General features: G+C 44.6%; 1 protein-coding gene across 4 annotated transcripts; it reads left to right on the top strand.

Moving 5' to 3' along the window:
* Nucleotides 1–3156: 3156 nt before the first annotated feature.
* On the top strand, nt 3157–12025 carry LOC149322295 (soluble calcium-activated nucleotidase 1-like). Of its 4 annotated transcripts, none has more exons than XM_089538829.1 (4): nt 3157–3261; nt 8217–8874; nt 9872–10075; nt 10513–12025. In XM_089538829.1, the coding sequence occupies exons 2-4, from the start codon at nt 8238–8240 to the stop codon at nt 10881–10883; spliced, it is 1212 nt and encodes a 403-aa protein (XP_089394955.1). In that variant the 5' UTR covers nt 3157–3261; nt 8217–8237; the 3' UTR covers nt 10884–12025. The 4 variants fall into 4 exon arrangements, with proteins under 4 accessions (XP_089394955.1, XP_089394979.1, XP_089394971.1 ...); XM_089538853.1 differs by lacking the exon at nt 3157–3261 and adding an exon at nt 3707–3728; XM_089538845.1 differs by lacking the exon at nt 3157–3261 and adding an exon at nt 5669–6068.
* The last annotated feature ends 919 nt before the right edge of the window (nt 12026–12944 follow it).

Raw genomic sequence — 12944 nt, 5'->3', positions numbered from 1 at the left:
ATCCAAAAGGCTGGATGGATGAAAGAGCAGAGGGGATCCATGCATCTTTTTGGTGCTCCCAGGATGGACAAAGGCGCGTTACAGACGCGTGTAAAGTACATGCTCGGCACGTACTAGGGTTAGAAAGGGGAGTCCTTTCTGGACGCCCCTAACCTTAGTACGCGCCGAGTGCATACAAAATGGTGGCACCCGTTCTGCACGGGCGCCGCCATCTTGACGTCACAGACGCCTAGTGTCCGCATGTCGCGCAGCCGAAATGACGTTGTGAGTGCGCCATTAGCGACTTGTGGCGCCATTTCCGCGCCATAAGAAGAAGCCCCATTTTGGGGCTTCTTTTTTGTTGCGTCCGGGAATCGCGCGGTTTGTCCTCTGTGGTTCCTGGACTGCAGCGACCAGCGGCGCTGGCAGACCGCCCTTTTTGGTCTGTAAAGCGCCTAAGCTCTCGCTTTTACCACTCTATTCAGAGAAAGGGGATGGCTCCTTTTTTGTATGTATAAGAATTAAAGTACAGTACTTACATTAATCCATGGATAAGACGACTCAGGTTTTTTGGGTCATATTTTGACTAAAATTTCTACACTTATACATGAGTATGTGGTCTCCTCCAACTCTGTTATTCTATGATTCTATACAGTAATGCTATGGAATTCTGGGATTTGTAGTTTTTTGAGATATTTTGCTTTCTCTGTCAGAGAAATCTGGTGCCACAGCAAACTACAAACCCTGGGATTTCATAGCATTGAGCCATGGCAGTTAAACTGGTGTCAAACTGCGTTATTTCTGCAGTACAGAATTAGCCCAATTCTAAGAAAGCTTATGCTACAACTTCTTTCACAGCTAGTCTCAAATGTTCTACAAGATCCCTTTGCAATCTGAGTAGCATCAGCCCTGTTCTAAATATTAACAAGACCAAGTACAAAATTAATATGGTATAGAAATACTGATTATTCTTATTTTTTTACAACTGGAATAAGGAAGGAATGTAATAATAATAATAATAAAATTTATTTATATCCCGCCTCTCTACAAAATGCAATCGAGGCGGCTTACAAGATTAAAAATATACAATCTGAACCCTCAAACCCCTTAAAATACAATTAAACAATGTAGAGTTTAAAACATAAAACATACTTTAAAAACAATTCAATAAACTGTGGTGAAGTCAGAGGTCAGCATTTGATTTTCCTGCTGATGGCCAGGGAACTATTCAGGAAAGGCCTGCCGGAAGAGATCCGTCTTTATAGCTTTTTAAAAGCTGTTTAGAGTGATGATATATATGACGGATCTCCTCCAGCAGGCCATTCCACAATCTGGGAGCTACAGCTGAAAAGGTCCTCTGGGAGGTCATAGACAGCCTTTTTTAAAAAGGCCTTTTACCACAGGGTAGATATTAGATGTGATCCAAAGTTAAGCCTGAAAAGATTTTTTTAAAGCAAGGCCTAAGCAAGGAGCCAACTTGGTGTAGTGATTTTGAGTGTTGGACTACAACTTTGGAGACCAGGGTTCAAATCCCCGATCAGCCATGGAAACTCACTGGGTGACTTTGGGCAAGTGCCACTCTCTCAGCATCAGAGGATGGCAATGGCAAACCCCCTTCTGAAGAAACTTGCCAAGAAAACCCTGTGATAGGGTCGCCTTAAGGTTGCCATAAGTAGTTGCAAACGACTTGAAGGCACCCAATCCCCACCACAACAAGGGCCTATGCAACAACATCATATGTGGTACAGTTGTCCCTCCACATTTGCGGCTTTGACTTTTGCAGATTTGATTAATATGTTTTCTCTAGGAACCTCTGGGTTCTCTATGGTTTACTTATACCAAAAGTTGTGCTGGAGGACCCAGAGATTCTGAGGGAGAACAGTCCACTTGGCATCTGTAGGTCTTCCAGTGTAATTCTGTGGTCAGCTTCTGGCAGATGTTCACCACAGAGTTGTGCTGCAGCCTGCAGGACCCAGAGATTCCTAGAGAGGTGTTCTCTCAGGTGAAAACACAAGTGTCTTTGTTATTTGTGGTTTTTCCACATCCACAGTGGTCCTGTGCCCAGTGCCCCTAACCCCAGCGAATGTGGAGGGATCAGCGTACACCATATATCTCTATTACTATTGCTTTTCCCAATATGTCTCTTTGGTCCAAAACACACTGCAATGATAATCCACCTTGAGGCCAGTTTAACTGCCTGGTAACTTTATCTGAAAAACATTGAAATAACCATTGATTTTTCTTTCAGGTCAACTGTTAGAATGGTACAAAATACACTACGGAAATAATAATAATCCAGTTCGAGACTGCTTTAACTGCCCTGGCTCAATGGCAGGGAATTCTGGGAACTGTAGTGTTTGAGACATTGAGCCCTCTCTGTCAGAGAGAGCTGTGGTGGTGCCACAATAAACTACAGTTCCCAGGATTCCCTAGCACTGAGCCTGTGGGCAGTTAAAGCTGGGTTGTTCCTCCAGTGTGTTTTAGACCTTTGTTTTGTTATTCAGTGAAAAATTCAAACTTCTCAAAAACTCATTTCTTGGCGTCCAGGAAGTTGTTGTCTTTTTCCTTCTGGGCTGGGTCGACATTTGGCCTGTGTGTTAAGGTTGGAGCAGTCTGTATTGTAACGTAATGTGTATTGTCTGTGTGCGTGTAAACATGACATGCGCTTTCTATTTCGTATCGTTTCTTTTTAACTTAAAAAGAGCATTAAAAAATATATTTTTGAAAACAGTGTTTTTTGTTTTATTTGTGGTTTCCTCACTTCCACAGCAGAGCCCCTGTACGCTTAGTGCGTGCTTACTACGTGTTTACTCCAGCTCTCGCCAACCTCAGGGGGCAACCACTGCCAAGATCGGGGCTGAGGCACCTTTGTGACCCAAAATCAACGCTGCTTCCTGGAAGCCATAAAGGCCCAGCGCCTTTTGGGGGGGGGGGGAAACGAAGCAGCGTCAGACTCAAAAAGAGGCAACAGCTGAGAGAAACCCTCTCTCGCGTGGAAGAAGGCCTCCTCAGAATAGGCCTCAGCTTTTAGTCTGGCCCGCAAAGAACAGTGGGAAGCGTAGTTCAGAATGAAGGCAGCAGCAGGTGCCCGTTTCCCCCTTTTATGAAACATAGGCCGCGGGGGTTGCCGGGATGCGTCGTAGTTCCTCGCGCGCGGCGCATGCTGGGAGGCGTAGTCCTTTCAGAAGGCAGGAAGGAAGGAGGGCGGGTGTGGCGGCAGGTCCTTCCCTCCCTTCCTCCCCCGCCCTCCGGTTATTCCCGGCGAGGGGCGGAGCCTAATCGGTGAGTGGTTGCGGGAAAGAGGAGGAGGAGGAGGGAGAGGGGGTATATACCTTTTATTTGCAATTGTTGTTGTTATGGAGGGCCCCTGGGTTCCCCCCAAAAGGAGGTGGTGGGCCCTTTGCCTGTCCCCATTTACCTGGGGGGACTTGGCACCCTTCTTCCCATTCAGGGAGGCTGTGGGAGATGTGATGCGGCAGCTAACAAGGCCAATGCGATTCTAGGCTGCATCAATAGAAGTATAGTCTCTAGATCAAGGGAGGCAATAGTGCTACTCTATTCTGCCTTGGTCAGAGCTCAGCTGGAATATTGTGTGCAGTTCTGGGCACCACAATTCAAAAAGGACATTGAGAAACTGGAGCGTGTCCAAAGGAGGGCGACTAAAATGGTGAAAGGTCTGGAAACCATTCCCTATGACGAACAACTCAGGGAGCTGGGGATGTTTAGCCTGGAGAAAAGAAGGTTAAGAGGTGATATGATAGCCCTGTTTAAATATTTGAAGGGATGTCATACTGAGGAAGGAGCAAGCTTGTTTTCTGCTGCTCCAGAGAACAGGACCCAGAACAATGGATGCAAGCTACAGGAAAAGAGATCCCACCTCAACATTAGAAAGAACTTCCTGACAGTAAGGGCTGCTTGACAGTGAAACACACTCCCTTGGAGTGTAGTGGAGTCTCCTTCTTTGGAGGTCTTTAAACAGAGGCTGGATGGCCATCTGTCGGGGATGCTTTGATTGAGAGTTCCTGCATGGCAGAATGGGGTTGGACTGGATGGCCCTTGTGCTGTCTTCCAACTCTATGATTCTATGATAAGGTAGTTTCCTTGGCCTGCCAGACCTTGAGTGCAGCAGGGTCCATGCCTTGCAGGCCCATTAAGGATAATCACAAAATTTGCCTGTCCTCCCCCCCTCTTCCTCCTCCTCCATTTCTCCTTTCCTCTTCTTCACTTTAGGCTACAGTCCTCTTCAACACTGCTTTAACTGCCACAGCCCCATGCCATGAACTCCTGGGATTTGTAGCCAACTGTGGCACCAGAGCTCTCTGACAAGGAAGGAGAAATGTCTCACAAAACTACAGTCCCCAGAATTCCATGCACATTGGGCCATAGTAGTCTTAAATTGTGTCAGCCTGGGATTGTTTCTGCAGTGTGGATACAGCCTTATATTTAACCCTCTTGAAAAATCCCAGCTGAAGAGACTTCTTCACACATGCCAGAGTTGGTTTCGATGGCCTTCGCTAACCTGGCTTTCTCCTTCTGTGCTGGACTGAGCTGCCCATCATCCCCAGCTAGCATAGCGATACTGGCTAGGGATAGTTGCAGATATAATCCTGCCTCAATGCACAGGTATGAAGATACAGGGGGATCTAGGGGTTGGTGATGGAAAGCCTAAGCCCTCCTCCACTGATTTCCACTGAGACTGATGCTTTTGCATCACTAGAATTAGTTGATAATAACCACATTATCAAACTACACCCTTATAGTGCTGGTATTCCACTTTTACTGCCCTGGCTTCCTCCTGTTGCATTCTGGGGTTTGTAGTTCAGTGAGGCCTAAGAGCTCTGGCTGAGAATTCTAAACGCCTCTCCTTATACTGCAAATCCCAGAATGCAACAGGAGGAGGCAGCCAGAGCAGTTACAGCAGAATAGCAACACTAAATGTGTAGTGTGGTAATCTAGTAAATCTCAGAAGCAGGAACACCGGCGGTTGGGGGTGATCCCCTATTTCAGTTATTTTCAAACTCTGGTCCTCCACATGTTTTGGACTTCAGTTTCCAGAAGCCTGAGCCATCTTGGCCAGTGTCCTGGGATTCTGGGAGCTAAAGTCCAAAACATCTGGAAGGCCAGAGTTAGAGAATCACTGCCTGGTTTTTGTGATCTTCTCCAAGAAGCCATTTTTGCCCCTCTATAGCTAGAGAAAGCAAGTAGGGCCTCACTTGTGTTTTTTTTTTTTTTTTTGGGGGGGGGGGAGGCTGCACAGGGAGAAGCCAGTTGGGTAGTCTTGGTTGCATCTGTACTGCAGAAAAAGTCCAGTTCAACCCCACCTTAACTGCCATGGCTCAATGCTATGAAATTTTGGGGACTGTAGTTTGTTGGGGTACCAGAACAAAGTACAGTTCCCAGAATTCCATAGCATCGAACCATGCCAGTTAAAGTGGGGTTGATCTGGATTATTCTGTGTGTGGATGGAGGGTGTGTGAGAGTCCATACATCTGGGGGGAACCATACTGAAGAAGGCTGAGACAGGGCCCTCCCTTCAGGTGTTCCTTCAAAGCTACTTCCTAAGATGTCTGACTTGTTAATGCCCTCTGCTCAAAACAACACAGATGCTTCACCTCAACGCACACCTTTAAAATGGTCAAACAGCAAGGTGGCATTGCAGGATGTTCATGCTGACTCACATCAAAATTTACAATGCTGTGAGATCCTTTTGGGTACTGTCTAAAAAAAATGGGGCTGTTCATCCCCTTATAGAAAGGCATTTGCATTCATGTAAAGTTGTCACTGCAACTTCTTCACCAATCTTGACCCAAACAGTTCTGTCCTCATAGGACTAGGGTGCGTTCTGTGTGTCTAGCTAAGGAAGTCTGTGGGTCCACTGGATTGACTCCCTCAGCAGAAGGACTTTGGTAAGACTAGGCAATGGATGTTATCCCTCATCTAGATTGGCTGCTCCCTTTCCTGGCAGCCTTTGTGGACAAAGAGAAAGAAAGGAGCAGTGAAGCTGTGGAGCTGGTGATGGAAAGGGAACATCCCAGCAGCTTTTGGACTCTTAGTGTAAACATATCTGTGGACATTATGCATATTTTCTAGTAAGTAGCCTTTGCATTTTGGGATCTATGATGGCGATCACCTAGGGAAGGTTTTACAGAAAATTTGATAGGTAGAGAGTTATACTGGAAGAACCCATCCCTATGTAAGCTACAGAAATCTTGAAACACATTAGACCACATCATCTGTTTGAGTAAAACGGGAAGGAAGGTCTGTTATAAGGAGAACTGGTTGGGCAAGTCAACAATCTTTGACCTACTGACATTTTCTGACGACATTTCCTGGATCCGGGAACTGAGTTCTGCCACCTGTTGCAGATGCGGCTGATCCCCAGAATTGCCAGCAGGCGATGAGTCAGGAACAGGCAAACAGGTCTGGAAGGATGGGGGCCTTGGTATTTTGTACTCAAAATGATACACAGAGCCAGTTTTCTGGGGTGGGAAAAATCTGTATTGATGAATGAAGGTACTCTTGAATTCTCAGAGTCAAATCTCAGAAGGCTTATGGTAAAGAACCGCGATTATATCCATGGCAAATTATAGCTGATAAGGAAAAGGGAGTTTGGAGTAAGGGCATGCCATGGATTCAAGGCTTGCTGTTGGTGTTCATAGGTTGGGTGGCCTCCATTTTAGGTTTTATAGCTAACTTCCTGCATTAGTGTGCCTTTTTGTTTGAACACACTCTAGCAGCTTTACTTTGTCCAATGGTTTAATTAGTAAAACTTTACTAATTAATTGGTGTTGGTTACTTTAATGGCTGGGGACAAATTCTGTGAATTAAGAGCACACTTGCTTATTTGTTCACTGTATTGGTTCTGGTTTGGTGACTAGTTTTAAAAATGCTGTTGCCTTTTAACAACAAATGGGAGTGTTTCTGTATTAAGAGACACCATGGCAAGAAAAAGTAGGATTCAGATTTCCCTTAGACTAGAGTGTAAAACTTAGAGGTGACCTTGGGATCAGTCCTTACCTTTCAGCCTAAACAACCTGATAGGGTTGTTTGACAATAAAATGGAAAAGGGATACATGTATGCTACTGCTGTGAGCTTCTTGGGGAAAGAGTGAGAAAATGAGGAAGATGATGATAAAGCAGTGGTCTCTTTCTTTCATTATTGCAAAATGCAACTTTTTAAAGGTTTTGGTTCTATGATGAGTTGATCAAATAACCAGCTAAAAGGGAGCTGACTAATTTCAAGTGAAATGTTAAAAGTTAGAGTAGGAATCATGCTGTTCGCCCAATTTTGTTGCATTGCAACTCCCAAAATACTTCACCATTGCTGTCTTGGCAAGGTCTGCTAGAATGTGCAGTCTAGCAGCACCTGGAAGGCCACATGATTTCTACCCTAATCTAAGTTAGTTGAATTCAAAGATATAACCATGTTAGTCTGTAGACTCAGTATAAAGAGAGATCTTGTAGCACATTTGAGACTAACTGAAAGAAAGAAGTTGGCAGCATGAGCTATCATAGACTTCAGTCTACTTCCTCAGATGCTGTAGGTGGAATGGAAGCCAGGGACAGACATATATATGCCATAGGTATGTGAGAATGTCAATTCAAATTCAAAATAATTTAGATATGGAAATGGCGGTGTGATGCCACATGCCACACCACATGGCGCATGCCATCACGGTGCTCCTTTGGTGCTGAGTCTACATGATACAGCGCCAAAGGAGCGCTGTAAAGCTGTGGCGCTGGCATTACAGCGCCCTTTCCAGGGTGCAAAAAGGAACCAATTTTTGTGTCTCTTTTTTGCACCCTGGAAAGGCCAGATCAGGCCGTGGCATGCCTTTGCCATGGCCCTGATCTGGCGAAGATGGAGGCGGCTACAGGCCACTCCTTCAAGGACGGTCCGCACAGCCCCTAAGTTAGTTGAATGTATCAGTTTCTCTTGTGTAGTTCCCCCCAGTTCTAGCAGGAATACTGGTCAGGTTCTATTTAAAAGGACCAATGCTTGGCTTCTTTCCTTGCCGTTCCCCTGTAGAGTTCCTGATCCAGTTGTCCACCTTTCTGCCCTGAAGCAACACCTGCCCTTTTTAATATTCTTATCACATTTACTTTTGCCATAGGCATGAGCAAGCATCCCAGTACTTTGCTTTATGTTCCTGTCTACTTGCCCACTTCACAACAGCTGTGTGTCAACCCTCTGTACTTCTTTTATGTCTCTGCTGACCCTGTTCTTTTCTTTCCAGGTTCCCGGGCATCTCAGGCTCATGCCCGTCTCAACCCGTCCACGCCTGCAATGGGATGAGTCTCTGAATCCCTTGAGGATCAGTGTGGGCAGCCTTCCAGTGTTGGCTTCCATGACCAAAGCAGCTGATCCCCGTTTCCGCTTGCGTTGGAAGGCCATTTTAGCAACCTCTCTGGCCTTGGTCCTTGTCCTGTTGCTTCTCTGCTTCCAGCGCTCACCCTCGGCTAGTAGGCCAGTTCTTCCCAATGCTCACAACTGGCAGGTCAGTGTGCTGCCAAATGAACGGTACAATGACACCTACCCACTTTCACCACCCCAGCGCATTCCAGAAGGTGTGCGCTACCGCATTGGACTCATTGCTGACCTCGACACGAACTCCAAGGGTCCCAGTGAGCATACTTGGTTCAGCTATTTGAAGAAAGGCTACTTGACGCTGTCATCTAGTGGAGACCATGTCTCTGTTGAATGGGATACCCAGGATTATAAACTGGAATCTCACCTGGCTGAGAAAGGACGTGGCATGGAGCTTTCAGAACTGGTAGTTTTCAACGGCAAGCTCTATGCTGTGGATGATCGCACTGGTGTAGTCTACCAGATTGATGGCACGAACGTAGTGCCTTGGGTGATCTTGTCTGATGGAGATGGTTCCGTTGGCAAGGGTGAGCTCAGAATTTCCTTATACCCATGCTATCCTTCTGACTCCTGAGGCCCCAAATGTAGCTATGGCCACCCCAGATTTGTGGGCATTCTCAGAATTACTGTGCCTTCTGTCCCAGATATACCTGGCCCAAAGCTCCCTATAGTAAGGTTTTCAGCCTTTGGTCTTTCAGATGTTTTCTGCTTCAGCTCTCAAAACCTCTGACCATTGGCTGTTCTGGCTGAGGCTTTGGGAGATAAACATCCAGTGTTTCAGGTGGAGCTAAGGTTGAGAACCATTGTTCTTCAGTATTCTCCAGGTGAGGTTAAACTATTTTCTTAATTTAATTACTTGTCTTCCTTGCTAATGTACAGTTGAGAGACCTGTCGCTATCATTGTTATACTTCACCGACAAGTAAAAGATACTTATTTACCCTGCCTCTTGGCCTTAAAAACTTATACCTCCAAGTTGACTTACAAATTAAATAACCCAAATACAGTATATAATAAATTTTAAAACAGTATAGTACATCTAAGAAACAAAATCTGAGAGCATGAAATCAGTAAAAATAGTAGTAGGGGGCAAGCATTAAAATGAGCCAGTTAAAAAAAGATACAAAACCATGTCAGGAGGAGAAAGCCAAGGGACAGATTTAAAAGTTGATATGGTAAAAAAGTCTTCAAAAGAGAGGGTGTTATCCAGACATATTCAGGGTTGGAATTCCATAACTACAAAGGCCTTCAGTGTATCTCAACCAGTTTTAGAATGTGTGACAAAGCCTTGATGAAGAAAGCCAAGTGGGAGGGAGCAGAAATTTCTGGTTGGAAAAAATAGTCCTTCAGGTAACCTAGAGAAGGGAAGTTAGGCCATTTTTAAATAGAGTCCTGGGAAGTGAAATATTTCAATGCACACACCTTTCCTCTTTATGAGGAATCAGAACTAACTTACATTTGTGTAGCCATGGTGTACGTTCTAGATTGGAACCATGCCTTTACTTTTTTTTTTTTTTTTTTTTTAGGGTTTAAGGCAGAGTGGCTGGCAGTGAAGGATGAGCATCTATATGTGGGAGGCTTGGGCAAGGAATGGACAACAACCACAGGGGAGGTGCTAAACGAAAACCCTGAATGGGTGAAAGTCATCGGCTATAAAGGTGATGTGGCTCATGAGAACTGGGTGGCCAATTACAATGCACTCAGGACAGCTGCTGGGATCAAACCTCCAGGTGAGTAATGAACAGGTTCTTAGGCTGAAGGATTGAACATGCTTGCATCTGTGTCCTTTGTGTCATTCTGCTTCCAAGATTGCGTTTTTGAGAGAATTTGAAGCTTTATTGTTAAGGATCAGATGGGTTGGGGACAGAAAGGCAGGCAATGGGGTATGAAAAATTTGAGGAGACAGGATGTGGATGCCCTTGAAGAGAGATGGATAGGAAATAAGGGCCTCCTCCTTGTTCTTGTGCACATAGATCTGTCAAGGCAAGTGGCTATAATAGTTTATCCTTTCCCAGATTTTCATGTCTCCATTTCCTGATTCTGTTCTGACCTTTACCCATTTTCTTCCCAGTGAGTCTGACTTGCTCTATCTTTCTTATACATATTTCTGGTACGATGCTTGCCAATAACTCATTTTGTTCCATTCCCCCTACTCCCTGTCACCCAGGTTACTTGATCCATGAGTCTGCCTCCTGGAGTGAGAGACTCCAACGCTGGTTCTTTCTGCCACGCCGTGCCAGTCATGGGCGCTACAATGAGCAAGAGGATGAGCATCGTGGCACTAACTTACTTCTCAGTTCCACACCAGACTTTGCCGGTATCACTGTGAGCCATGTTGGTGATATCATCCCTACTCATGGCTTCTCCTCTTTCAAGTTTGTACCTGACACCGATGACCAGATAATTGTCGCATTGAAGTCTGAGGAGGATGCTGGACACGTGGCAACATACATCACTGCTTTCATGCTGGATGGTCGTTGCCTGCTGCCAGAAACCCGCATTGGTTCTGTCAAGTATGAGGGAATCGAGTTTATCTAATTGATAGAATGGATGCTTGTGGAACAGTGTCAATGAACTTGAAGGAGGGGTCGAGAACAGAAGTTGCATTCTAGGCATCTTCTTCTGAGTGACTGAGATGCAGAACACAATGGGACAGTGGAGTGCTGCCTTGTCATAGTTTTCACCTTTATAAAATTGCTCCTGTAATGCTGGCCTGTTTCTGTGATGACCTCTAGTGGTGCAGAGTGGGCAGAGCCCCTGCAGTTTTAATGCTCCTGCTTCATTGAACCCTGCGGGGGAACTAGACTGGTTTCCACCTGGCCCCTTACATTACTCAACTGATTTAATGATTTGGCACAACTCCCATGAGGAGCTGGCTTGATCTTTCCCTACAACAGGTCACCACCCACTTTTACTATGATTTATGTGTGCCTTTGCTGTTAAAGTAAGGTATTCACTCCTGATTGCCTGGCAAGGTTATCTGACTTTTCAGAAGGTCTTCCTTTAGCTCTTAACTAATTAGTTTTGATTCTATCCAAATGGACACTTCATCCTAGATGGGCCCTGGTCCAGAATATGCCAGATACCAGAGCTGGGAAAAGTTACCTTTTTGGCACTATAACTCTTGAGCTCTAATAAAAAAATAATAAATTTTCAGAGCAACAGCAAGGGAGAGGGTTAACAACATAGCTCAGAGTTTTTCTGAATGGAGCAAAAGTATCTTCTGTCTTACAATTCAGGCAGAGAGCTTGTTTCCATAAAGTACTCTATGCCATCACTAATCCTGAGAGTTGTAAGACTCCATCATAAGCCATGCTTGCCTAGTATTCTCTTTAGGATACTGTCTACTAAATATTTCAGTCACAGGACATGTATAGGAGCAATTCATCCAAGTCTGGCCTTCATAATCCTTTGTTGTTGTTTTTTTTTATTTTTTTAAGAGTGGGTTTGGTTGGTATCAGAAAGTGTGTATCATACAGGAATACTGCAGCTGAAACAAGCAGTACCTATTTCTGCTGTTTTATCTGGCTGTAGTATGCAATGTTCCTTTGGGACAGGATGGGTCATGTGAACCTGGTTTATCCCATCCCACCCATCTTGAACATTTTACTGTGCTTTTACAGTGGCTCTAGAACTGTGTGTATTCTTACAATAAATTATGAACTGTTTTCCTAGTCCAAGAGCCTGTGGTGATTTTGCCCACCTGGAAGTATCAAACAAATACAGCCATTGCCTGATGAGCTCTTGCGTTGATTCATAAACAATACAGCAAACACACAGAATGCTTCCATCCACTTTCAGATAGACTTTTGTACATTATTTTTAAGAAAACATGAGTCTTGTGAAAGCTTGTGGGAATGTAAGCTTCATGAACCTCACAGAAACCCAATTATATAATTTTCCATCATGGATTGTCAGAGTTTGGTTTATGGGCTTCCTCAGGATATTTTCACATTCTTCCCAGGGTCCTCATGCTCCCGCCCCTCAATTTTTGTTACATTTATTTTCTATCCCACAATGGCCAATGGTGCCCCTCTCTGTTGGTTGCTATTGGCCATTTTGCTATATTTTAGGGCCCTTTCACTACTGAGACCCATACAAACCCTTTTTTCAAAACAGGAAGTGATAAAGAAGCCAGTGGAGCTTCAAAAGCTTGCATTGTGTGTTTTGTACATTTTTGGGAGGCCAATGAAGATATCTCCCTTTTGTGGGCTTTGGATTTTGTTTTATTTTGCTGTACTGCTAGCACACTTATCACTGAATATGTTTCCTGGCATCTTAAGAGTGGATGATGTTCAGAAAGGTTGGACACTAGATGGCGGCACTGGTTTGCTGAAGACTTCAAGAGCTCCTTCAGTCATCCCTGGAAGGACCAGCTCAGTCTGCAGGGGTGTGGTATGGTGTTTACATAAAATGTGTCAAGTCAGAGCACTGTGCCCCTTAGCATTTTGCTGTTACGTATAGTACATAAAATTTGGACCACAATGTAAGATTACAAGGCCTATAAAGAAAAAATAAAAGAGCAACAGAAAATAATAACAATATTTTATATCCTACCATATTGTATTGAGAACCTTGTCACATAAGTTTAAGTAGAAC

The sequence above is a fragment of the Sceloporus occidentalis genome, unplaced genomic scaffold (assembly GCF_023333645.1).
Source record: "Sceloporus occidentalis isolate IW3139 unplaced genomic scaffold, rSceOcc1.0.p SCAF_1, whole genome shotgun sequence".
In the NCBI taxonomy this organism is placed as follows: domain Eukaryota; kingdom Metazoa; phylum Chordata; class Lepidosauria; order Squamata; family Phrynosomatidae; genus Sceloporus; species Sceloporus occidentalis.
The sequence above is the reverse complement of the archived record's forward strand: the minus strand, read 5'-3'. Positions and strand labels throughout refer to the sequence as shown.